Source organism: Ammospiza nelsoni, chromosome 16 (genome assembly GCF_027579445.1).
Source record: "Ammospiza nelsoni isolate bAmmNel1 chromosome 16, bAmmNel1.pri, whole genome shotgun sequence".
In the NCBI taxonomy this organism is placed as follows: Eukaryota; Metazoa; Chordata; class Aves; order Passeriformes; family Passerellidae; genus Ammospiza; species Ammospiza nelsoni.
Window position 1 is genome coordinate 12,587,534 of NC_080648.1, and position 26,123 is coordinate 12,613,656.

The window sequence follows — 26,123 nt, forward strand, 5'->3', positions numbered from 1 at the left end:
AATTGCAAAAATAATTTTAACCAAGGAAAATGTTTACACATGAAGCTTCCAGCAACAAAAGTAAGTCACAAGGAACAGTAAAATTTTACACATAGGCATCTGTAAAACAAGAGAAGTCTCTAGAAAAACAGACTTCCAGCATTGTTCTGGACAATTTACAGAGGCAAATCCAAATCATTGTTTTGTTGAATCCTGCATGGCACTCAGACTTCCACTGTAGAAAGAGAATCCTCTGTAAACTGTCATCAAAAAAGCATGCAAGCTCAGATCCCAAAACACAGCTGTTAACATTTGAAGGTCCCCATCAGAGCAGTGGGTTGAAGACGTGCTGCTAAGGATTCTTCAGGCTCAGATTTGTAAAATTCTAGCTCTCCCATTTTATCTGTACTTTAGCTTCTCTTCTGCAGAAAGGTTTGAAAGATTGCTCCTCAGCTCTTACAGGCATTTCCTCCCTCCAACACATCCACATCCTCACTGCAGAGGAAAGTGTTCCTCATTGGATAAATGAATGCTAAAGGAAAATAACTTTGCAGAATTATTGGCTTATTTCACTATATTGCATGCATGCAAATATCATTAGAGAATGGCTACTTCCAATACCATCTCTCCAATGCCAAGAGCTCTTTAGCAATAGTTTATATGGCAAAAGTATTACAGTGAAGGAGATTACATTTTATTTACCTTGATGAGTCATTGTGACAGGTTCTTCACTGGATACATTGTTGTAAATGACCACAGCTGTGGCATTATGTGAAGCTGCTCGAAGTATTTTCTCTTTAAATGTACAATTTCCTCTCTGTAGTAAAGCAATCCACTGCTTGGTGTTTGGTGGCACCTGGAAACGTGTTCGAGGGTCACAGCCCAGACGATCTGCAACTGAAATGGGAAACAAATTTACACAGGCATAACAAAGAAAAAAAGAAAAATCCTAATTCCAAAATGCTGAAGTACTTAAATGTTATGTACTAGGAAGCCACTATTCTCTTGTGAAGAAAGTCTAAAGATAACCATATTCTTATGAAAATAAGATTTTAAAAAAAGAAGTCTCACGCATTGAAAGCTGTGACTATGTGCCCAAGAATTAGGCTCACTAACACAAGCTATTTTTAACTCCAGTGCAGCAAGAATAATGAATTCACATTCAAATCAATACCTGCCTAGAGGCTGAAAAACATTAGAATATGGTTCATCTGCTATAGGCATTTACAAAACAGCTGTTTATCAGTCATTCTGGGGAGTACAAGTCTTTTTTTTCTTCCTAATGCAGCCACAAAGATCACTGCAGTGGGAAGTACAACTAAACAAAGCAGGTTGTGAAAACAAGATTTCAGAGTTATCTGCCATGTGCAGGCTACTGTAAGAAAGGACAACATTAAAAGCTGATCTTGTAAAACTCCAGCTGCCAACATCAGCTTTTTACATATGCACATTTTGTCTACAAGGAAATGTATTCAAATTCATAGAGAAACAAATGGGTTTGCAAACACAGTGCACTTGTCAGCTAAACAGGTATAGATGGTATAAAGGAAGAGTAACAGAAATGGCAAATGCCAGATGTCTGAATTCAACAGTGTGCAAAGCTCTTTTGTCCCTTCTGATGGTGTAACACATCCTGGAACAACCCAAAGCCACAGAGCTGTGTACAAAAGACACAAAATCCAAGGCAGAAGGAACTTCCCAGCAGCTGAAACCAATGAAAGACAGATCTGTCTGCACAACTGCAAACACAGTTTAGTCTGACACACTGGTCATATCATTAAAGGATTTTCATTTAGAGCCAACAATAGTTTATAATGCAAATATATTTATCCTTTTGAATGCCAAGAGTATAATAATCTTTGGCTTGGCTACTAAAAATAGTTGGGATAAACAGTGACTTTTTTTCCAAGACAAAAAGCCAATCTATTTGCATAATAGCTCAGAAAACATTACAGTTCTGCAATGTAAGAGCAAAAGTCTCCCATAATTTTTTTCCTTTTCAAGAAGTGAGTTCAGCACAACTATGAGATTTCAGCAAAATAATCTACCACCAAAAAATATCCAGTTTAATATATTAGCTGGAAACAAAAGGTCTTTTTAAACACTCTCAGTTTAACATAGCTGAGGTTAAAATCTGTAACAAAGGAGATTCAAAGAGCTAAAGATGTTTTCTGAAACAAAGAAAATCTTCTGCCTGCCTGAAGAAAGCTAGTGCAGATGAATCTATACTGTGCAGACACACAGGAAGTTATTGCATCTCTTAATTTGGACAAGAAGTGCCTCTCCCTGTTCCCCTGGAAGGAGGGTGGGGAGCCAGATACCAGCACATCCTTTTCACAATTGTTTTTCAAGCCTGTATTAGACATCTCAGACATGGAGGGCTATTTGCTGTATTTTTGTTTCATCCAGGCATCAGGGAAAATCTGAAATACAGATGCCTGAAGCCAAGTTTTATAGAGTGTTTTCTTCCATTACCCTGACATCATTACTCCAATCCTTGTGGAAACTGCTAGCTAGCACTGATCCACACGTGTTTTGCAGCACTGGTGATGGCCATCACAAACACCAGCAATCACACAAGGGCAAATTAATGCCCACTGCACTTTTGCAGCTTGTCTCTGTAATCTTAAACTTGAAAACAGTATGTATTTTTGAAAGGAATTACAGTCCTTTTTGAAAACAAAGAATCACGACACAGCACGTGTGCCATCAACCTTTTTGCCCTCTGTTATGACAAAAGCTGTTTAATGCATGGTTCCCCCTTGCTCTGAACATTTCCACTCATAAACATGGAAGGGGGAAAGCACTAGTAGACTGTGATAGGAAGTTACTCAAGCCTTGAAAGTGAAAAATCCCATCCTTCTCCCATGAAATCATATTCAAGAATTTCAGGTATGATACATCTGTTGGAAAATACCATGTTCTAAATGGCCACAATTCCACAGAATCCCCTCAAACAGCCAAAAATAACTCTGAAAGTGGACACAAGGCAAACATAAATTTACCTAAAATATATGGGAATATTAAAAACAGCAATCCCACATATTATGGACTGTTTCCTTCAGTACAATCATGATCAAAACTAAAATATGAAGTGAAAACAAAAATGGCCACAGTTGAGTTATTACAGTGAAAAAACCATAAAAGCAACAAAGAGCACCTTGAATGAGGAAGAAGCATTCTCCAAATTCATACAGGCACCTTGAAATTTGTATGCTTGAAAATTTTTAGCTTAAAAAGCAACAGAAAAAGCGGTGAGAGATAATAGAAACTGCATTGGTGGGAAAAGCAGTACAAAATTTTCTACCACAGTAGAGATCAAAGTCTCTCTCAGCTGTGGACAGAGCTATGAAATGTTACTGGATAAAGGAAAAGAATTAGGAAACAAGATATTAAGAGATTAAAGCTTTCCAGATATAGACCAACAAACGCCACTCAAATGCTTACAGCATGTTATTCCTGACGAGGTGTCTTCAGTATATCCTGATGAAAATTTAACAGCTGACAACATTAGCTCAGTACTATTTAAGTAATGCAAAAACATTGAGGAAAATCTGGTTGGTTTAGATAAATCTGAACTGTCTGCAAGTCACTTGAGATTTAATAAAAAGTCACAACCCACTTTTCTCTGCATTAGCATTCTATTACACCACACAAATGTTAAGTAATCTTTTCACTTTTAACTAAATAAAATTCAGAAACAATAGTGAAAAATGTGGGGTGTTCTGCTTGTCTTTTCAATAGACTGAAGATACTCCAAAAAGCGTGGAAGTCTTAAAATCACAGTCACCCTTCTAGAAGAGTGAGATGGTTACAAGAAAATATCCTCTGATTAGTTCAGGTGTCAGGGACATCAGTGGGCACTGAAGGGACACACACAAACAGGGTCAGCCAGAATCACCTCTGCCACTCCCCTCTACCCTGCCCTCGATGATCTGCTATCCAAAGTTCAGCTGGAATCAACAACACATGGGCTGCAAGCATTACCTGGATGATCACAGAATTGTTTGGGTTGGAAAAGACCTTTAGATCATCGAGTCCAACCAGTAATCTGGCACTGTTGTGATCAACACTAAACCACTTTCCTGAGTAGCACATCTACAAGACTTTTAAATCCCTCCAGGTATGGTGACTCTACCACTGCCCTGGGCAGTCTGGTTCAGCACTTGACAATTCTTTTAGTGATGAAATTTTTCCCAATATTGAATCTAACTCCCTCCAGGCACAGCTTGAGGCAGTTTCCTCTCACTGTGCTACCTGGGAGAAGAGGCTGAACACCACCTGGCTCCACCCTCCTGTCAGGGAGCTTTAGTCAGCAAGATCCTCTCTGAACCTCCTTTTCTGCATCTCCCTCAGCCTCTCCTCATCAGACCTGTGCTTCAGCCCCTTCCCCAGCTGCTTTGTCCTTCTCTGGACATGTTCCACTATCTCAGTGTTTTTCTTGTAGTGAGATGCCCAAAACTGATGTTACTTGCAAGAATGAAAAGCAACTTCATATTAAATTATTCTAAAACAAATCACTTGCACAGAGAAAGATATGATCAGAAGCTACTCATGGAAGCTCAGAGGATATAAGCATACAGAAAGCCATTTAAGTAAGTTTCCCTATAGGTGTGCTACTGTTCTGGCTTGTTTGAAATATAAACTATTTACCCTGCCTGCCTCTGTGTTTATCTATGCATCATGTGCTGGCAAAACCCCAATTTTCTGGTTTAGAAGGTTTAGAAGTGGCAGCCTGCTGGGTTAAAGAGCTATGTACAATGTTGTTGTAAATATCTCCCTTCCTAAAATAAGTCCCAACACCTCAGAAGAGCCTCTTTACAGAAGAATCAGCTGTGATTTAAGTACCTACCATTAGGCACATGTTTGTTTTTGCTTTAGGAGAGCTTCAGTTTCCTTTTGCAAAATACACAGGGCTGCTCAATTTGTAGAACTGTTGTTCTTTGAGCATTTTTTATAATTCAAGACCCCTTTCTGCTGAAGGACTAAGGTTTGTGAAAGCATTTTAGGGATTCATGGGAAAAAATAGTTAATGATGCATTAGATCCAACCAAGGTTCCTCAGCTACTGAAGAAGTAGTGGCAAGCTCACAGCACCTTCCTTTTCCAATTGCTTGACCATGTTTTAGCCTTCTCCCTATAGGAAGGGGAGCCATTTTGTGGAGCAAAAATGAAACAAAAAGGGCAGCTCCCAGCAGCTTCGTCACAAGTGCACACCTGTCTGAATGCAGACTGTCCCCTAGCTCTGACCTGTGCCTGGGTTTGCTCTTTCTCACACTGTGTTCCTGCTGCTGTTGCACAGCTTTGAACAAAACTGTGACACCCCCACTTCAGCCAAGGTTGCTGCACTGGCTGTTATCAGACTTTGTCCCCTTTTCACAGAAATATCCCACTCTCTGTGCATTAACCATTTGATTCCATGCAGGGCTTTTTTTCTTTTTTTTTTTTCCCTCAAAAGGTCAGATATCTTGCTATTGATTTCATCTTAGCTAATACTGTACTCTGTAAATCCAGCACCAGTTGCCAGAGCTGGTCTGTCTCAGCTACCCATACAGAAATCATTTTAAAGTCTGACCTTCAATCACTGTAATACAATAGATGGAGAGACACCACCAGTATTTTGAGGGACAGCACATCAAGAGGCTTGTTGGTACAGAAACCACAGAGGAACACAGGAAGGTGCAGGGCCATGCAGGCTGCACCCCAAAGCATTCCCTCCCTACAGCTCTGCTGCCCAGGTAGGTGCTATGTGGAACACCTGACTGGTAAAACGAGACAGCTTTGTGCAACACATTAATTACAATCCTGTGATAAAATTTCCAGAAAAGGAATTCACCTGGGAAATTCACAGAGGCAACTCAGCAGTGCTGATGGATTATTTCAAGGAATGGTACTGATTATTTTCTATCCCATTAGGGCTTAATACATGCAATGGACATATTTTCTTTCCATGCATTACTACTGGTGTTATTATCAATATAACCCTTATTCATGCCAGTCGTAATTTCTACTTTATAAGGTGGTGCCATTGAATCACTGAGTTATGTACAGCAACATTTTCCTTTCAACAGCTCTTTCAGGTAATTGCTTTGACTAAAGCTGGCTTTAGTATGAAAAGAAACTCTTTGAACAAGAGGTAATCTGGTTTCAGGAGGAAGTTAAACAAAAGAAAATCACTGAAGCTTAGAAGAGTCCTATAATAGTTCAGATTTAATCTTGTTAGCTCAGTAAGTATTCTACAATTATGGCTATATACTCCAATATATAACCTCCACTTTTGCTATCAATTAATGACTGCTAATTAAGCTGAATACAAAGATCAATCATGAAGGACAGAAGCATGTTACAGGATCCTTCTTCCCCTACTCTACTGATATATTTGCTTGCTGCATTTTCATAAGCCGTACTGGTTTGGATTCTGGGCCAGAATTTCTGTCTGAATGCTGCCTAAAGCTCCACACTTACCAGGAAACTGGCATTTCAAACCTTCTGTAGCTAAAACTTGTTCACACAACATGTTTATGAAGTGCCAGATGCTACAGAATGCTGTAGTTACAGCACCATGCACAAGATATACCTCCTTCCTAACACTGAGCCAATATTGTTTCTTCCACACTTTCACCTTTTTCTAACATACATTTTTCCTCACATTCCCAGTCTCCTTGCCAAGCCCTGACCCTTAAATCCCTTTGGAGAGCTCTCCTTTCTGTGAGCCCTTTCTCCAAAGCAGCTTTTGTACAACCACCACCTCCCTACAAGCCCTTTAGGCTCCATCCCTTTCCACCCCTCCTCACCCACTCATTCCTGACCTACTGGCTCAGTGAATTTTAACATTTCAAGTTTGACTCTGCTGCAATTTCCCTTCCTATCAGCTCCACTGCCAGTCTTGGTCATCCTGCCTGCTTCCCAAGCCAACCAAGGTGCACAAAACCTTCCCTCCCAGCAAGTCCTGCAAGGGGACTTTTCAGAGCACACAAAATTGAATTTCCAGTCCTCACACTGGAATCCAAAAGCAATAACCCAGATTCAACAGCCACAAAGAGTCCTGCTCCCCATGGAGAACGTTTTTGAGGGAATTAAGCAACAAAGCACTGCAGTTTCTCCCAAGAACCATTAAGGTGAGTATTCAGTGGCTTCTAGCTTGGTTTGCCATGGCAAGAGGAATATCCATGACACTTAAAGGTCTGCACCACAACTGGGGTCAGGCACCCAGTAGCAAAGAAGAGTAAAAGCACAGGTCACTGGAGTGGCACAGGGCTGAACACTTGCAGGGTGCATGTACAGACATCCAGGAGCACTCAGGCAGCTGCTGGGAGAGGACTGGGCTGAAAAGACCTGGAAGTGTTCAAGGCCAGGATGAACAAGGCTTTGACCAAACTGGTTGAGGAGGGTGTCCCTTCTCAAGGCAAGGGGCTTGGAACTAGACAATCTTTAAGGTCCTTTCCAACCCAAACCACTCTACGATTCTCTGAAAATGTCTGGTTGCACAAAGTCACAAATAACAGAGTAAGGGACTGAGAAGTATTCTGGAACCTCACTGAAGGAATACTATAAACCTGAACTAAATTATAGAAAATCTGCATCAAGCTGTGAAGACACATTTCACTTTTATCCTTCCATGCACAACAAAAGGAGGGTTTTTTTGGAATCTGCAAGCATTCATGTGTAGCAATGGTTTAAAATGCTCTTCTAATAAAAAATTAAGTCACGACAAGAGATGAACAAGTTAGAGGAGGTAAGAAAAGCAACTCAAAGCAGAACAGTGGAAGAGAGATTAATAAAGAAACTATGCTGCTATCATGCATTTAATGTGCTTGGAAAAAAACCCCCACACAGCTGCTGAATGTACAGGCAGCAGCCAACTGTGACCAAGAGCTCGCTGGAGCTGCACTTTCACAAGTCACATTCACAGGCGGTCACGCCAGTTACTGCCACCCCACTCCCAGGGGAGCACTGCCTTTGAAAGCCCCTATCAATTTCATGCAAGCCCTATAAAAAGAACACAGAAAGGGTTTTAATACATGTATTAACATGACAAGGTTGAATTTCATTAGAGAAATCCTGCTAAAGAAACAGAAGTGATTGCCTATCATGCTGCACAGAGATTTAAAGGATGGGTGACCACATGGAGCTGGCATCTTCAAAAAGCAGTACATAAAATATTAGGCATTCAAGAATAGAAGTCAAAACCACCACAAAACGCTTAAAATTACAAATTTTGTGTGGTCAGCAGCAGATCATTGGCCCTGAATCTTCAATTAGTAAACTCATTTCTTTCCCTGCAGGCAATGAGTAAGGGATGTGATAAGATGCCCCATTCCTGGAAGTGTTCAAGGCCAGGCTGAACAGGGCTTTGGGCAGCCTGGTCCAGTGGAAAGCATCTCTGCCCACAGCAGGGGAGTTGGAACTTTATCATCTTCAAAGTCCCTTCCAAACCAAACCATTCTGTGATTCTATGATTCTTCACAGAGCATGCAAAATTGTGAAATTAAGGACACTTCAGCTCTAAAACAGTCCATGCCATCAAGGTGCTAACAGATCACCCACATTTGTGAAAATTTCAAAGATAGCCCATAAATGGGTGAATGCTTGACATCACAGCAGTTTCAAATTCAAGGTACCTTCAAATAAAGCTGCTAACAATTGTAGAGTCATTTTCTTCTGAGGATACATGAAAACTGAGGAACAGCATTTACTGCTCTAAGCAGTGGCTGGCAGCTACTCATGTTTAGAGCTATTAGAAAAAATTTTGCAAACAAGTTCACCAGCAATATTAACAGGCTGATTAAAAAAACATGAAAGCAATTACTTTCAGTAAGACTGCATCATCTTTTATCAAATCTGAATATAAAAAAGCAGATGTTCAAGAACAGCTTAACTAAAAGCATAAAATATTCCAATCCTCCTTACTAAATGAAACGCTTTTAAACCACAGGCACATCAGCAAAATTCAAATAAAATGTAAATATATAACAATCTACACAGAACAATTCAGAGTATCTAAGAATAAGGAAAACAACTGCTGTTGTGCTTGCTTTAAGCTGTCTGTTATGAAACAGAAAAGCAAAACTGAATTTCCCCCAAAATTGATAACAGAGTTTTAACCACTGCACTATGTCAAACCATGTCAGGTCTGACATTTTCACACATCCTGCTGTGCTTTCTCAAGAAAGTTATTCATCACAGTACTTAGCAGTAGGTATAAAAATACTGTTTATAGACTGCTCATAATTTTATTTAGCTCTTCTCATTATCAGCTGCTTGTGAAAATGCTGTCAAAGCCTCCCTCAGTGTTTAAACTGCACCTTAGTAAAGGCATATCAAAAGAAAGCAGAAAAAGTTACAGAGGCAGATTAAAAGAAATTAGTATCAGAAGTTTTTCCTGACAAATAACACAGCTCAAAAAAAAAAAAAAAAATAAAGTGCTTTGATACCTTTAAAAACCTGTTAAAATACTACTTGCAGTAGCAGTGTGTTTACATGCCTAAAACTTTCAGGACAGACTCCTGATTTCAAGGGGGCTGTGTGGGGATGTGAAGAATATCAGGAAGCACAACGACTGCAACATATTTAATGTTAGCTGATGGACAGGATTTGAAGTACAAATAAAAATCATTTTAGAGCAGACTTCCTCAACAACTTCTGCTTCCTCACCCTTCCTCCCCAAAATGTACCCCATTAATATATTCTAGTTATATTTTGCAGAGCTTCATTGAGACTGGCAAGCACCTGCTGAGGCACAACCTGATCCATCCCGACCAGCAGCTGACAGAGGCTGCCTGGCAGAATGCATTTGCTCTGAAGAAGCATCAAAGTATTTTCCTGATCTTAAGATTTGGCAAATTCTCTAAAGCTTCTAATAACACAGTAGTTTTGTGCTATCAATTCTTCTAAAACACTCTTAGTATTCACCACTTAAGACTCTAGTTTTAACTGACTACAGTATTTCACTTAATACATTATTCAGATGTTTACTGTCCAGGAGGCAGGTTGGGACCACTGCATTCCATCAAGTGGTCCATTTCTTCAAGATGGCAGTTTAGATAATGTCAAGAATGTATTTTCAAAATAAGATACTACTAAAACTACATCACTATTACTGAAGATACTGGTTTCACTTCAGGCAAAAATCATAACAATACTCTAAGCTGTTCAAATTACTGTTCTCTATAAACCCCAGCATATATCAAAAGAAAAACTGATGGACAATGGCTTTGTTTAATTAAAAGAAAACTGATTTGGACACTCTAGCCAGTGTTCAGTACTGCAAGCAACCACATTTTGGGCAGGCTATGTAAGGGCAACAGCTTAGTAGCTTCAGTCCTTCAAAGTCTTGATGGGCAGCTTAAACAGTGTTTTAGGAATTGCACAGTGAAAACCTGTGACTTCATGCAGTTGCAAAGGTATCCAGATGCAGAGCGAGATGGCTACGCAGCTGTTCTGAGATTCAAGGCAACGCTGTAACCAAATACTGTCAACTATCGCTACACTCTCTGTAATTAGTTAAGGAATAACACCTTCACCGCTCAATGCACCCAATCTACTGGGATCCATGCTGGAAAGCACATTATGCTTTGCTGAGCCGATATTCAAGCCAACACTCTCAGATCACGGATTTATTTTATTTGCCTCTGGGCAAGCTCTTCCTCCTCGTCTGTCAGAGCTCTCTAGGAAAGCCTGCCCAGCCCAGGCAAGGACCAACCACCCGGCAGCGAGCGAGGGAAGCGTTACCTCCGTTGATAGGGACGGGAGTCACCAGCAGCCCCTTGACCTCCACCTTCGGGGAGTCCTGCCCGTAGCGGCCGCGGTCGATCCGCAGCAGCGTGGGGCCGCCGCGCTCGGGGCTCAGCACGGTCACGTTGATGAGCGCGGTGTAGTACGCCTGGCTGGCGTTGTCGGCGCCGGCCGGCCGGACCCGGCCGTGCCACAGCAGCAGCGGCAGCAGCAGCAGCACGGAGGAGCCGCCGTTCCAGTGCTGGCGAGCCCACCGCCAGCTCATCTTCGACCCCAGGCGAGCCGACGGCCGTCACCGGTTGCCTCCGCCGCTCCCCCCCGGCAGCGTCGAGCCCCGCACGCCCGGGTGTGTCCTATCCCATCTGACAGCCCGGGAGCGGAGAGAGACCAAAAGCAGGCGGAGCGGGGAGGAGAGCACGGGCTCATGCCATGGGAGGAGCCAGGGGAGTCATGGCAGGTCCCAGCCGAGTCCGATGTGCCGCCGCGGCTCCCAGGGGAGGCTGCTCGGGGGAAGCCGAGCTCGGCCGGTCCCTCAGAGCGCCGCGCTCATACCGCCCGCCCGCCGCCGCGGGGGAGCTCCGGCCGGGCGAGGGGAGGGGAGGAGGCGGGGGCGGTGCCGTGGCCCCCTCCCCGCGCAGCCCCTCGCCAGCCCAGGGGAGGCTGCCGGCAGAAGCCGCAGCTGCCGCCTCAGTCGCGCTCGCGAACAGCCGCGGGGCTCGCCTCGGACTCGGCCCGCCGCGCCGCCTCGGTTCGCCTCGGGGCTCGTCGCCGCCTTAGTGCGGCAGGCAGCGCAGGTCAATGCCCAGCCCGGCGTCTGCAGCCGGCAGCCGTCGCTTCATGCCCGATTCGCCCTAAGGGCGGCGGGGGCCCCGCACCGTTCCGCGGCTCCGCCACCGGCTCCGCGCCCGCGCCTCGACTGCAGCTCCGCGCTCTGCGCAGGCGCCGCACGCCCCGCCCCGCGCCACGAGGGCGAGAGGCGGAGCTTCGGCCTCCACCACGCCCTCTAAAGGCGGGGCCCGAACAAAGGGCGGGGCAATAGTGTATGATGTCATTGTGCGCGTGGCCAGACGGCGGTGGGAGCTGGCGCGGCGGTGGCTGCGGCGACACCGGGCTGAGCGACACCGGGCTGAGCGACACCGGGCTGCGGCGACACCGGGCTGAGCGACACCGGGCTGCGGCGACACCGGGCTGAGCGACACCGGGCTGCGGTGACACTGGTCTGAGCGACACCGGGCTCTGGCGACACCGGGCTGCAGTCACCCCTGGCTCCCGAGGAGTTCGATCACAGCGTCCAGAACCACCTTCTGGAAAAGACCTCATCGAGTCCAACCTGTGACCAAACACCACCATGTCAACTAGACCATGGCAATACAGTCTGTCCTTAAACATCTACGGGGACGGCGACTCCAAAACCTCCTTGGGCAGTCCATTCTAATCACCTTTCCGTGAAGAAAGTCTTCCTAATGTCGAACCTAAACCTTCCCTGGGGCAGTTTAAGATGTTGGGACACACAGACATACAGGCTCCCATGGCTCCTCAGCATCTTCTCAGAAAAATATTTCCAGTTCAGGAATGCTGAGGGCCAAAAAGATACAGAGTTTTAAAGCACGTCAGAAATAGAGGGTGGAAGAGCTGTGTGTGTGAAAACTAGGTGGGATGTATTCAGTCTGTCCAGGTAGAACTGAATGGGATTTTGGGGCAGGAACAGCACAGCCTCTGTGTCAGTTCATTCTTACCCTATTTGGTGTTACTCGCTTCTGACGTACTAAAATGGGAAATTGTACAAACACTCAAGTATTGTTAATAAATATGAATCCCCAGAAATACTGTAAAACAGGGTTTGATGAATGATCAACTAACATAGTTTTAAGGATTTCAGCCTCTTGGGAGATGTAACAAAATAGTGTAATGGCCTCCTTGGATTTTGGAAGACAAACTAACTGAAAATTAGTTACAGCAAAGAGAACAATTACTGCAAGACTGTTAGGATATTTTCTAAGTTCTTCAAAAATAGCTGTGGAGCTGTTCTTTTGAGATATGGTCTCCTTGGTGACTTCCTCAGCTGCACGGGAAGGCCCTCAGATAAGTTTGGTGTTTAACCTATGCATCTTATTAACTTGTTTTCTTCTGAGAGCTTTTGTATTTTATTCATTTGTGATGCACTTGCTCACACACACACATAAGATAACACTGTTGAAGCACAGTCTGTTTATTTCATTGAGATACAAGTAATTTTATCCTGCTCTTGGAGAAACCTATTCCTTTTCCAAGGAAAGCAGCACGCTTCCAAACCTGCATCTTGGAGCAGAAGGGATGTACAAGCTCTGCTAAAGACATGTGTGGCTCTGTAAAATCCTCTGAGAAGCTGCTTCTGCAAAGCTCTGTAGAAATGTCAATACAACCCAGGAAATTATTCTGAAGCAGCAACTGAATGTTCTGCTTACATTTTTTTTAAATTTAATTTTGCCATTCTTGGTACATGCTGGGTGAGGAACCACATGCTATTGACTGTCTCCTCATTTCACCCAAACTTTCACCCCAGTCAGAGGGCTGACACACTGCAGTGTGCAGATCATGTTTTGGAGCTGTTCTTGCTTTGATTTCTCAGCACTAAGAGCTCTGCATCATTCTGATGCAAACTCATGTGCTTTATTGCTGAAATGTCCTCAGAAGGGGCCAAGTCCCAGGAGCCTGAGGAGCTTTTGCCATCACCGTGCTGACCTTCAGAGAAGGATGTCAAAGCACTTTTGAAAAGCATTGAAGAAGGATTCACTGGCCATGTTAGAAGCAAAACAAGGAGCCCAGCCAGAGCATCCCCAGTTCTTTACTAACCGCATGAAATGGCTGGTTTTTATTTTGCCCTGTCTGGTTTCCTGTGGGCTGTGCTTCTGATGGAGAGAGGTGTTCCGATGCCTGTGTGAAGGCTGCTTTCTTGGTTCCATCTTCATCCCCATCCCCATCCCATCCCCATCCCCACACACACGGCTGGTAAGCTGTTCCTCACCTCCCAGCCTGTCCTGTGGATGGGCTGGAAAGAAGGTGAGGAGCAGCCAAGGGGACCGCTCATGGCCCCAGAAGAGGAGCAGCCAAGCACTGCTCCAGGATGCACCAAAATAGGATATTTCATCAGTAGAACAGCTTCAATCTCCTTATGGCCCAGATGGGCAGGCCCCTGGATGGGGTAAGGAAAATTAAAAGGTCCTTTTGGATGCTTTCACCCCATGGTGGAGCTGGATGAGGGGGTGATGATGGAGAGGAGTGGAGATGTCCCCCTTCTGTCCCCTCAGCTGTGTCTCTGCCACTGACGGCTCCTCAGGGGACATTATTTTACTCAGACAAATGGTGCTGATGCCTTCACAGCTCCACAAGGGGTAACGCGGGAGCTGTGCCTGAGCGTTCCTTGAACTCCCGGAGATTTGTTTTCTAAGGGAACGCTCATGAATCCACTCGTGTCCCATTTCCCAGCGAAAGCCTCGTTCAGCCGCGGTGCCGCCCTCGGCTCGCCTGTAACACAGCCACAGCCGCGCCGCCATCTTCCCGCGGGGCCTGCGGCCGCCGGGGCAGGGCGCCACCTGCGGGCTGCCGGCCGCACCGCCAGGGGCCCGCGCGGGGCGGGGGTCGGTGCCGTGAGGGGAAGGGGACTGGGAGGGAGTTTGGTGCCATGATGACAAGGGGGTCCGGTCCGGGGGGTCGGTGCTGTGAGGGGAAGGGGACTGCGAGGGAATTTGGTGCAATGATGACAAGGGGGTCCGGTCCGGAGGGTCAGTGCCATAAGGAGAACCGACCGAGGTTGGGGTTGGGTGCCCGTAGAAGAAGAGGGGTCCTGGGGAGAGGGTGTTGATGCGCTGAGGAGTCTGCGGGGTTTTGGTACCATGAGGAGAAGGAGAGGGGTCGGGGGGTGTTGGTGCCTTGAGAAAAGGCGTCCGGAAAGGGTTCGATTCCCTGAGAAGGGGGCTCAGGGAGTGTCCGATTCCCCTGGTGTGGTGAATGGGGATAGGAAGGCTGGAGACCCCCAGGGCTGAGACCCCCAGGGCCAAGGGGACAGGAGACGATCGTGGATCCTTTGGGGACAGGGCAGGGTGCTGTGTTTCCTTCGGCCAGCAAGCTGCACCAAAGAGAATCTGACTTCACCATGAGAAAATACAGACTTTCATCCTGGATGGAAATGCCACAAGATCCAGCTGTTTCTGAGAGGACACAGGGAAATGCAAACGGACACAAAAGTAAAAATAATAAACCCAAAATATGCTGAAGGCTTGGGCCAGGGCTGGGCTGCCCCAGGGGCAGAGGTGGCCCCAGGAACCAGAGAGCAGCTGCCAGTTATGACTTTATTCATTTTCACATTTAGATATTACAACAAAACTCTTAATGACAAAGGATAACAAGTACTATAGAAGAAGAGGAAAGGAAGCAGTGTTCTAACTGGTTTGATATATAACTGTGAACTTCCAGAGACAGGACTCAACGTGAGTTACAATCACTCACATAACGCTCACTGGTAGGAAATCTCACGTGCAAATACCCACACACTCACCCACAGCACACTCACACACACACAGACCATGCTTTGTACTCACACAAAACCCCTGTTTTAGCCTACTTGCTTCAAAGGCAGCCCACTGAAACATTGAATGCTGCTAGAGCAACAACAGGTACCAGGTTAAAATATTGCAATATAAATGTAGTGTTACTTGATACACAGGTTTTTCTTCAGAGACACACGTGTATTTGCAAGTAGGGGACCCCACACTTTGTTTTCAGGAGGGAGGAATGTCCTCTCAACACCAGCACTTTGTAAAGAAAAGTGAGACTGAACACAGAGTGGAAGGAGCCATTTTAAAGGAAGGTGATGATGATAAATAGCTTAGCTTCAACGTTGAGTTCCAGTAAGAAGCCCAAACAAAATGAAACAGAGAGTGCATTTTGAATAGAGCAGGCACAAATATCAAACCCTGGGTTTTAAACATTGAAATACTCCCTTGCTGCTGTGGAAAGAGAGACAACACAAGACATTCTTTCTCACATCTTAAAACCAAAACAGACCAGCTTCACTTCATGCTTATCTGGAGACTGTAAAAATAAAAAGCCAGAAATAATTCAAGAGAATGGGAAGGGCTATCAACTTTGCACATCTAATTTTAGTATACCTTTAGAGAGCAAAAGTACAGTTTTCTCAACAGCTCTTCAATATCCTACCCTTCAGTTGTTCTTCATCAGCAGGAGTGTCTGAAGAGGAGCCAGATTTTGCTCCTATCAGGCTGCATTGTTCATGCAATACTGTTGACACAGACACAATAGGATCTGATTCCTCCCCACATCTAGGTGGTGCAAGAGAGAGAAAATAAACTTCTGTGGAGTTGAATGTTCAAAAATCAGATGACATAGAAGTGCTTTTTCCAGGGTGATGCAGGGGATCATTAGCAATGGTTCTAACAACATAGCCCTTCTCCACAAGGATACTTGTGAGCAATTTAGAGCTACACCTAGAGAAAAAGTGCAGCTGTACTGGCTGGATGTCCATGCTGATGACCAGCCTGGGCACTAAGATGCCTCTGTTCCCTTTCTGCTGAGGAATCCTGCCATGCCCAGCAAATGTCATGCTTTGCTGGCACATACCTATCCCTTACATATGGACAGGGACTAACAGCTACTTTGAAATTCTGTTTTTGAGCTATTATATTGTTCTTGGGGTCTCTCTCAGATGGGGCTGTTTCTAGGCAGAGAATTCTTCATGGAGTACTGGAAACAAGAGAGTCTGGGTCCTGTGGATGCACATCACCCAGTGAGTAGCCTGAATTTAGCTCAGCTGGTCACCTTCTACCCCTGCCAATGCCAGTTAGGAGCATCACAAGTTGCATGCAGCCTTCCTTCAGCCAAGGGAACCACCAGTTCAAAAAGCAGGGCAAGATGAGGGCAGGAGAATTTGATCTGGCCTACACCCTGTTGGCTGTCCTACTTCCTTGTCCTGGCTCTCCAGCAGCTCCTGCCAGAGGATTCTTACTGAGTCATAACAATTACTTAAAGATGCTTAAATTCCTGGCAGCTTCAGGGGACACCAGTAGAAGTCAGGGAATTCATTGTAATATGCAGTTTCCAATTCCACATCCTGAGCCAGTTTGGCTCAAGCTGGTCTGGTTTTGTGCCTCTTTTTTGCCATGGAAATTGCAGCCATGTCATCCTTCTGACACAAAAAGGGAGTGGAACATTGAACAAGCTGCACAGGCTTAGAGAACCTGAATGACAGGCATGCTTTTCCCATGTGCTAAATAAATCTCCCCATTACACTTGTGTGGAGAGCTATAATTAAGACTTGGCAACTTCATCCACAAGGACTTTCAGGCTTACGTCGGGAAACGCGTAAAACCCTCTGCTGGGAAAGAAATACAGATTGGGAAAGCTGTGCATCTGACAGGAAACACAGTTTTACAAGTCCAAACCCTTGGCTCTGTGACAGAGGTGTGGCCCACAAGCAGTAATTCCCTGGTGCTGAGATGCCCTGGTGCACAGAGCTCTGCCAGCCACGGGCATGTGGGAGAAGAGATGATGACAAGCTGTTCCAAGGAGCCTTTTCACCCAGACTCCTGAGGCGGTGATGTAACCCTGCTCTGTGGCTGAGCTCTTGGATTGGGAGCAGCATGGAAAGAAGTAGGTGGGAAGTGGTGAGGCAGCAGTACAGAAATCTATAGAGAGGGGCTGTGGAGGTTCCCCAGAGCTCTGAATTCACGTGGTATCTCTTAGAAATAGAAGAACAAAGTAAGGAGATGTTTCCTCAGCAAATAACTGTTTCTTAATCCTCTGGAGTCAGGTGTGCTCTGCTGGAAGCTCTGCAAAAGAAACTGGAGAGGAGCCCACTGGATAGAGAGTGCCTCCTTTGAGTCAGGGAACTTGAGAGACAGGAAAAATCATGGTGCAAACTGTCCATCCAGGAGAATCAGGGCTTGAACCCTGGCAAGGTGCTGGGCTCCATGTGTTCAGTGATGTCAACACATAAGGGGATACAGCCCAGAGCACCTTATTGCTGGAGCACTGTTCCTTCCATTGTTTCCAAAATGCTTTGCAGCAGCTTGAAAACAAACATTTCACTCCCTGCCCTTTTGATCTTTTTCCTCCCAGCAAACTCTATGTTTAGAAGCCAGCTCAAATTAACCTAGCTTTGCTTTAATTTCTCACTTGAGCAACAAATGATCTCAGCACCAATCTGGGAGAAGGAGAAGGCAAGAGCAGCAGACCTGTGAGTAACCTGCTCCCAGCAGAGATCATAAAAGAACCTGTTTTGCACACAGCCTGCAAAAAAATTGCTGTTTATCTCACCTGCAGCACTCTAGCCATCTGCTGATGACCTACTCAGCACTAGCTGTGTTGAGATGGCTAAAATAATCCGAGTGATAAGGCAGATTTCCCCCCAGCAGATATGAGAGGGGTGTGGGTGTTGCTTGCAGAGGAGATGGAGAGGCTGACACCTACTCAGGATGAGCAGCATGCATGAACATTTACAAAGATCCCTCGGGATCTTTCTGTACACCTCTGTAAAATGTCCTGCTCTTGCTGCTAATACCACTAGGGATTTCTTCCCTTTGATTCTGCTCCACAGCTCAGCAGCTGACATCATGATGAGGGGAGGAGGAAGCAATCCAAGGAAAAACATTCAGGCTGCACACCAGGAAGAAACTTGAGACTAAGACAGATCTATTTATATCTGACCTGAAATGGGCTTTCTGAATGGGAAGCTGATCTGAGCGGAGGCTGGATGTTAGGCAGAAGGTGCCATAGTGCTGAACACAGGCACCCACTCTCAGCAGAATGCATCTGTCTGAGGTGCAGCAATAAAAGAAATATGAGGAATCAGTGATGTGCTCTCTCCAGCTGTGGCACAGGGAAGCTGCAGCTGGAGGTGCTGCACGGTTCATGCTGCGGTTCCAAGGACATCGGTGCTCCCCGTCCGTTTGGGGTAGGTTCCCGGTTGGGTTTGGGCATAGGTTGAAGGAGAAGCTCTGGGTGACCCTGATGACATGCCTGGAGGGCCTTGCAGTTGCCTCCAGGGCCTGGTGCCATTAGTACTGCTCGGAGAAGAAGGAAGCGTGGAGAGTGGGGGGACTGGCCCCCTCTCCAGGCGGGGTGCAGCTGCCATCCTCAGAGTGTTCCGACAGCTCCCCGTATTCACTGTTGTAAAAAGTCTGGCCTCCGACTTGGGACCCGTACGACGGCCGACATCTGCCCCGCAGGTCTGACTGCTCCCCTGACAGCTCCATGGTCCGACTGGGTCCTTTACTGCTGTGAGGTAGAGAGACACAGAATTAACCTGGGCACTCCCAGAAAGCCTCTGTCCTGCTTAGAGAAATCCCAGCTTCTGAAAATCTCATCTTCTAATGCATGCAGCAGAGACAGGGTCGGGAATGGACTTGCACCTCCATTTCAAAGCACAAAACCAGGCCTTGCTCCAATAAGCACAGCCTGTTTGTTTTGTGACAAATCTACACATATCCTGGAACACTTACTTCAGCTGTCCCAGATACCTTTGTGATACCTTCTAGATACAGGGAAGGGTTGGGATCCCAATGAGTAGGGAGAGACAAGAGACATTACATTAATTGCTTGTAGACCTGGCAGGAATAACAGAAATTGATACAAACCAACTGCCAGGATGGGGGAAAGGAAACAAAGGAAGATGATGAAGATGTGGACGAAAGTCTTATGTCCCATCTCAGTGCCTGCCAATACCAGGTGACTGTCAAGAAATCACAAGAGCAGGGGCAGGGACACACTCAAGAAGTTTAAGGCTAGTGTTTTCCAGGAGATGGGATACCAAGTGTCTGAAACAACAGGAACATGCCTTAGGGAAAAGAGGACAAAGACAAGAAGCAGGAGACGGTTTGATACAAGAGCAGACAGGCCACAGGGCTATGGCTAAGAGAAAAGACAATGACCAGTCCAATCTGATGTTGGGAGGCAGAGGAGGTGAGGAAGAGTCTTGGGACTGGCCTTGTCTACATATGAGGTGACATGGCTTGCTCAACACACTGTCACAGAGACAAGGTCTCAGCCTGCTCTGGCAGAGATGGGCTGTACAGGTTCTCACCCAGTTTCAAAGCCTGGGTCAAGGACATAACCATCCATAACATCCTCAGCCCTGAGAGTGCCAGCTCAACCTGCCAGACTCCATGTCAGCATGTGGGAATTCCTAAGACCTGCCCCATCCTTGCACCATCACATCATGACCCTGTACCCCATGGGTCAGAGCTGAGGGAGGAGGGTTTCTGCCCATCCCATCTGCCACTGCTTGAGCAAGCCCTAATAAATTTCACCAGAAAATGTCAATAAGCATTAACAGTCTCATTAACACCATCACTCTGCTGTGCCTCATTATCTTAACAGGCACATTCTCATTGATGGGCACAGTTTATATTTTTAAACCCTAGAAAACAGCAGGCTTGTCTGCTCTTCCTGTGTTTTGCCTCTCATTAAGGAGTGCATGGACTTATCTGGCTCAGGGCCCACAGCTGAAAGTTCCAAGCAGTGCAGCCTATGGGAAGATACCAGGAGCTGCCTCCTGGTCTCACTGCCTTTGGCAGCAGTGGCTAGGCTTAAGGAGTACCTGAATCCACCTTCTTTTCTGTGTCGGTTTTCTATCCTCTCAAATTCCTCAGATGCCAGAACCATCCCACTGTCTGTCTGATTGTCCTGGAAGGAAGCAACAGGAGTTATCAGTAACATCCCTGTCAACTGATCAGAATGGGAAGGGAGGAGAAATCATTCAGGAGATGAGATCCTGTGTATGTGTGATGGGGAAAAAGGGGTAGGAGCACTTTACCAGCATGCTCCATAGTTTTGCTGTATCTGATTTTCTTAGGTACCTTCTTAAAAGCAGAACATAAAAAGGTAAGATTTGTGTGCATAGTTCAGTGCCATTTTTGGGGAATAAAAAAAGAGTGCTACCTGTCTGTAAGATGTATTACCATTAAATCTGCGAGAGGTGATATTTTCCTCTGAGACAAAAGCTATGACTTCAGTTCTGCTGCTAGAGGAGATATCAGTACCAGTCCAGTCCAGAGAGACCTGGAGGGTCCCTACTGCTCACTGCCATATGGATCAAGATACTGGAGCTGCAGATAAACACTCTGGGTTTCCTAAGTCCTGGCAGGATTTCAGTGTGCTTAATCAGGCTGTGTTCACAGATTTGAGAGGGTGAAGAGCAGGCTCTTCTCTGAGGTCCTTTATAGTCCCCCCATTTGCATATCTAACTTCCCTATTCCCCACTAAGAGAAACCCCTGTGTGCCAGATGAAGAAATGAACGTGCATAGGACTGGATGGACCGAACAGGAATGACACACAGACTGACATAAAATAGAAGTGATCTTCCCTCCACAGTCTTAACCGTAAAGGTGTCAGAAAAGACTGCCCCCCACTCAAATCCCCACACCTACTCACCGGGTGTGCCTTGTACATTGTGTGTGTCATGGGAAACTCTTCAAATGTCTTTATCCTGGATGGACACCTGATCTGATTTCCTCCCGTCAAACAACCAGGGAACGAGACACAGTTGTAGTATCTGCCAACAGAAGCACATAGGACTCAGTAAAGGCAAGAGTCAATGTCCTGAATGAACAGAACCTGAACTCAACCTCCTCACTGGGCAACCAAAGTATGCAGGGAGGAGGATGACCCAAGTGGTGGATGTGGGGAGGGTAATGAGGTCACCTTAGACCTCTTAACCCCATACTACTTCTGCAGTGAAGACTAGACTGACTGAATCAGGCCCCAATAACCTCTCCACATGCGATAAGGAGAAAATGTCATATAGATCCCAGGCATCACATCTTCATAGTTCATCAGAGAGGAGAGGCCTGGGACTAATTGTTTGGGTCAGTTAGGAACAGATAGGGTGAAGTTCCTTACATGATACGCTGGCAGCATTGCTGGAGGAGAAGAAGGAATGTGATAGGCTTACAAACCAGCACTTCCTCATGAGCAAAATAAAGTAATTTTGCTTCTATAAACAAGAAGCTATGGCCTAAATTCTTGGATCACACCTTACCACCTGGGATTTTCCAAACATCTGGGTTCTCCCCATATCCCCCTGGCTCCCTTACAGGCCAGGCTGCTTGCTGCCTGCTGGGCTCTCTCTGCCCTTTTTGCAGGGGATTCACCTTGCTGCTAGGCTGTGGCAGCGTATCCTCATGTCAAAGTCCTCTTCATCTGAGTTTTGCTGGGCAGAGGAAGGCACCTGGGAGAAACCATCATCTTCTGAGCTGTGAGAGTCGTTCAGCGGGATGTAATCTTTCCCTTCCTGGTAGGAAGAACAGTAAACGGCCTTACTAGAAGGGGAAGACTTTCCCACAAGAAAAGGCTCCACAGGCAGAAGCTGTAAGAGCTGGGAAGGAAAATTTCTGGTTTATAAATTTTATTTCTCTAGGACAAAATATCTGCCTGAAGATTTTTATGACCTTTGTGTTAAGTAGCTGTGAGTGATGCATGGAGGTGTGTGTGAGCAGGAGAACAACTGCCATAATAATCCCATAATTCTCCAGTTTACATGGGCAGAGTACTGTGCTCCAGGGCAATGTCATTTGTGGCTTAGTCATGTCTGTGCTGGGAACCAGTGCTGAAAGGTTAAAGTCAGGAACATCAGGATGAGACAAGCATTTAGCTATCATTTTCTGAAAGAGAACATCAAGAAAAACTTAAAATCAGAGCTGCACGCTCATCACAGTTAAATGTCCTGGTGAGTTACCACATGGAAGTGATTAGTAATGCATTCAAAGAAATCTGTATTACTGACTGCTGTAATGTACCAGTTGTTTGCTTCACATGGCCCTGACATTTCCATCTGAGGACAGAGTTTCAGAAACCCTGGTCAAGTCCTGGTTTTCATTATGCAGGCGTGTGGGAGGGCCTTGACTCAGCTGAAGAATTTCAAATAATCATCTGGGGATTAGGATGGAAGTTACTAGAATGACGACTGAGAGGACTTCTGCCCTGCAAGGAGCAGAGTTTTATGAGGATGCAGCTAAAAGGCTGTTGCATAAATGACTTCTCTAACAGCTCTGGGAAATAGACCTCTGACCCTGGAATCTCTGTGTTATTGTTGGCCTACACAAATGTGTTGCATTGACCATGGAGTCAGCTGAGGGCACAGTGAGGGAGCTGGTGATGACAGAAGAAAGAGCTGTCTGGAGCAGAGCAGGGACACAGAGAGGTTTTCACCTGCTGGACATTTTCCTGAAGAAGGTTCCCCAGTATCTCCACAAGGTCGGAGAAAGTCGGTCTCTCCTTGGGATCACCGTGCCAGCAGCTCAGCATTATACGGTAGCTGCCAAGAAGAGATGCTGGTTTTGCACCACAGAAATCCCCTCCTGCCCCACTCCACAGCTCCCACCCACATGGTGTCCACTGGCACTGCCAGTTCCTGCACTGTGAGGGAAAGCTTGGCCCCCCAGCACACTGGCCAGGTGGAATTACTGGCAGGGTGTTGGTTTGTTATGCACTTATAACAGGGAACAAGGAGCTAATTCAGACCCCTCTGATGCCCTTCAGAGCAGGAAAGCACAGTGCACACTGACAGACCCATCCCAGCACAGGCATGCAAGGACACTAGAGAGCCCTGATCAGAACCCACCTGCCTTGCTCTCCAGGTAATGGCCTAGAGGGAAGGATGTGCTGGCTCATCCTATATCCTGGCTAAAGGTCAGGCATCCCAGAGAGGGGCCTGTTCTCTCTGTGCTGGGATGTGATAGGTTTCTGCCCTCCCACAGAGGCCCCTGCTCTGACCAATGCTGGAATCCTTGAGGTTTCTGACTCACATTTCTGCTGTGGCATACTCTGGGGCTCTCATCCTGGTACCATCTTTGAGCCTCTGGCAGAACTCCTCATTGATCTGGACTCCAGGATATGGAGATGCCCCTAAAAAAGGTTCAAAGAAAGGTGGGAACATGAAATGTGCCATCAGAAACCAGTCCTTTTGAGACTGCCCTTCATCCCAGAACACTGAGAGGTGTGGTCACTACTCATACACAGCCCAATCCTTGGTGCTGCCTGAGTCAGGCTTCTCTGCCTCAGTGAGCTGGAGGCCACCTCTGCATCCTTGTGTCCCCATCACTCTGTTCATGGGTGGACATAGCTCTACATTTTTTTTGCCTACATTGTGTCACTTCCCATGAGTCCTTAGATGTGCTTCAGAATGTCTGTCATGCACAGACTCACCCACAAACTGCTACGTGGGTAGAGGTGTCTCCCTGAGCAGCACAAGACCCTCATTAGGACTCACCTAGTGAGAAGATTTCCCAGAGGAGGACCCCAAAAGACCAGACATCGCTCTGGGTAGTGTAGACCTTGTCAAAGATGCTTTCTGGAGCCATCCACTTCAGTGGGAGACGGGCCTGCAGGAGGGAGAGGCAAGGCACAAATGTTCAGTTGGGAACATGTCCCAGGACAGCCCTTCTGGTAGCAAAGGGATGAAATGGATGAAAGGAAATCAGAACCAATAGCCCTGCTCCTCTCTCCATGGAGGAATTGGTTGGTCAGAGAGAGGGACAGAGACACTGAAAAGGAGTTGAAAGAGTATAAGGAAGAGTAAGTTAATGACAGGCTGAGGGGTAGAAGGAAGGAGACAGAGATCTGCTGATGAAGGAGGACAGGACTTGTGTCATTGGTCCAATGGCTTCTGGTCCCAGCTATGCAAGTAATTCCATTCCTGCTTTTTCATCTCTTCATCAAGGGTCCCTAAACTGTAAAGGGTTTGAGAAAATGGCACTCACACTGCCTTTCCTGACATAGTCAGGGTCCTTGTAGATGTCTCTGGCCAGGCCGAAGTCACAGATCTTTACCACGTTGTTTTCTGACAGCAGGATATTGCGAGCTGCCAGGTCTCTGTGGATGCACTGAGGGAACACAAAGAGGAAGGGACAAAATGAGAAAGAGAGAAACCACAATCAGAAAGTGCCCAGCACCTCCCTTCCTCATAAACCTGAGCTGTAATGGGAGAATTGTGGAAATGGAAAGAAGCTAAAGATAAAATTTCAAAAAGGGCTGGTTAAGAAGAGGTTGAAATGCAACTTTGTGCACACACATCTGTCTCAGATTTCTTGAGGAGTGTGAGGCAGATCACTGAATCTCTCTGTGTGTCATCTAAAAGGTGGCTGTGGTAAGGTCTCTCTCATCAGGCATGCACAAGAGATCAAGTGAGCAAAGGAAAGGCTGAACTGAACTCACCTTTCGGGACGCCAGGAATTCCATGCCACGTGCTACCTGGAAGCTGTAGCAGATGAGGTCTTCCATTGTCAAGGGACTTTGCCACAAGTCATCCACTGTTCAGAAGTAATAGAAAATGATTAGACAATTGGCAATCTGTTGTCCTCCTTGCCTCTCTCTGGGACTGCAGGATACAGACAGATTCTCAGTGAAACACAGTTCTCAGTCCTAACTGGAGTAATCAGCTCAACTCCAAGATTTTCTGCTTATGTGGCAGAAGGCACAAAGCAGGAACCTGCTCAAATGTGAGGAGAAAGAGTCCAGCTTCCAGCACATGTCAGTGAGACAGAGTTGTGGGGAACAGGACTGGAAGGGGCTTTGAAGGTCAGCTCAGTATTTCTGTCCTAGGGAGGACTCAACAAGATCCCCCTCAGTTCTCCTTTCTTCAGGCTAAAATACCCAAAGGGATTTAATTCTCCCTTCTGGGTTTGACACCAGAAGACACAGCAGATGACACAATAGCCCTGTTTGGGGAATTTCCATCCAACAGTGATCAGTTCCAAGGCTGGGGCCCCACTCCCCACTGATATTCCCTGCCCATTCCCCAAGCTGGCCAAGTCTGGCATGGTTTTGGTGGTCCAGGTGGGGAGCTGGTGCCAAGGCTGCAGTGTTACCTTCCTGGATGGGCAGCGCTGGGCGGCTCTTGTGCAGCAGGAAGCGGTGGAAGATGGCACTGTCGCTGGTCCCCGAGCGGCTCCTCCTGTCTGCTCTCACTGCCTCTACGATGGACTGCACCTGAATACGCAGCCTGGGAGACTTCTCCTGCCAGGGGACAAACCAAAACCCTCAGCAGGCAATGCACACTGTAACCCCTGCATCCATGAGCTGCACAGTCTCTTCCTGTTCTTATACTGTAATTCTGGCCTGGAAGCATCTACCATTGCAGAAAGAAGGACAGAGCCTTTCTTTGTCACCTTGTCAGATCATCTATTAGGCTGCATGCCTTCCTTCCCTAGACATGGGACAGGTCCCTAGGGGCAAAGGAAGCTACTCACCCTGTAAGGACTGAATCCTTCCCTCTTGGTCCGCAGGTAGTTGGAGAGGTTTCCATACTTGCAGAACTCAACAATTACCATGAGTGGACCTGGTGAGAAGAGACCAAAGGTTAAGGCTAGAAGTAAGGGCTTGAGTTGGTCAGAATTTGCCACAACTTGTGTTATGTGCAG

The 26,123-nt window shown here is 46.3% G+C and overlaps 2 protein-coding genes across 5 annotated transcripts in view; both read right to left on the bottom strand.

Annotated features, from left to right (window-relative positions):
• Nucleotides 1-11,598, bottom strand: part of RNF130 (ring finger protein 130) — a 42,972-nt gene extending 31,374 nt beyond the window's left edge. The window contains exons 1-2 of the mRNA XM_059483618.1: nucleotides 10,710-11,598; nucleotides 682-876 (exon numbers count right to left, since the gene is read on the bottom strand). Of these exons, the coding sequence (XP_059339601.1) occupies nucleotides 682-876; nucleotides 10,710-10,977 (463 nt within the window). The 5' untranslated portion in view covers nucleotides 10,978-11,598. The remainder of the gene's footprint in view (nucleotides 1-681; nucleotides 877-10,709) is intronic.
• Nucleotides 11,599-14,958: 3,360 nt separating this feature from the next.
• Nucleotides 14,959-26,123, bottom strand: part of FLT4 (fms related receptor tyrosine kinase 4) — a 57,129-nt gene continuing 45,964 nt past the window's right edge. For 2 of the 4 annotated variants that reach the window (XM_059483461.1, XM_059483460.1), the window contains exons 20-30: nucleotides 25,953-26,041; nucleotides 25,572-25,719; nucleotides 24,919-25,013; nucleotides 24,465-24,587; nucleotides 23,975-24,086; nucleotides 23,511-23,610; nucleotides 22,915-23,020; nucleotides 21,858-21,997; nucleotides 21,139-21,259; nucleotides 20,305-20,390; nucleotides 14,959-18,983 (exon numbers count right to left, since the gene is read on the bottom strand). In XM_059483461.1, coding sequence (XP_059339444.1) covers nucleotides 18,764-18,983; nucleotides 20,305-20,390; nucleotides 21,139-21,259; nucleotides 21,858-21,997; nucleotides 22,915-23,020; nucleotides 23,511-23,610; nucleotides 23,975-24,086; nucleotides 24,465-24,587; nucleotides 24,919-25,013; nucleotides 25,572-25,719; nucleotides 25,953-26,041 — 1,340 coding nt within the window. In that variant the 3' untranslated portion in view covers nucleotides 14,959-18,763. Of the gene's footprint in view, nucleotides 18,984-20,304; nucleotides 20,391-21,138; nucleotides 21,260-21,857; nucleotides 22,082-22,914; nucleotides 23,021-23,510; nucleotides 23,611-23,974; nucleotides 24,087-24,464; nucleotides 24,588-24,918; nucleotides 25,014-25,571; nucleotides 25,720-25,952; nucleotides 26,042-26,123 lie in introns of all 4 variants that reach the window. The other 2 variants (XM_059483459.1, XM_059483458.1) reach the window with 2 other exon arrangements.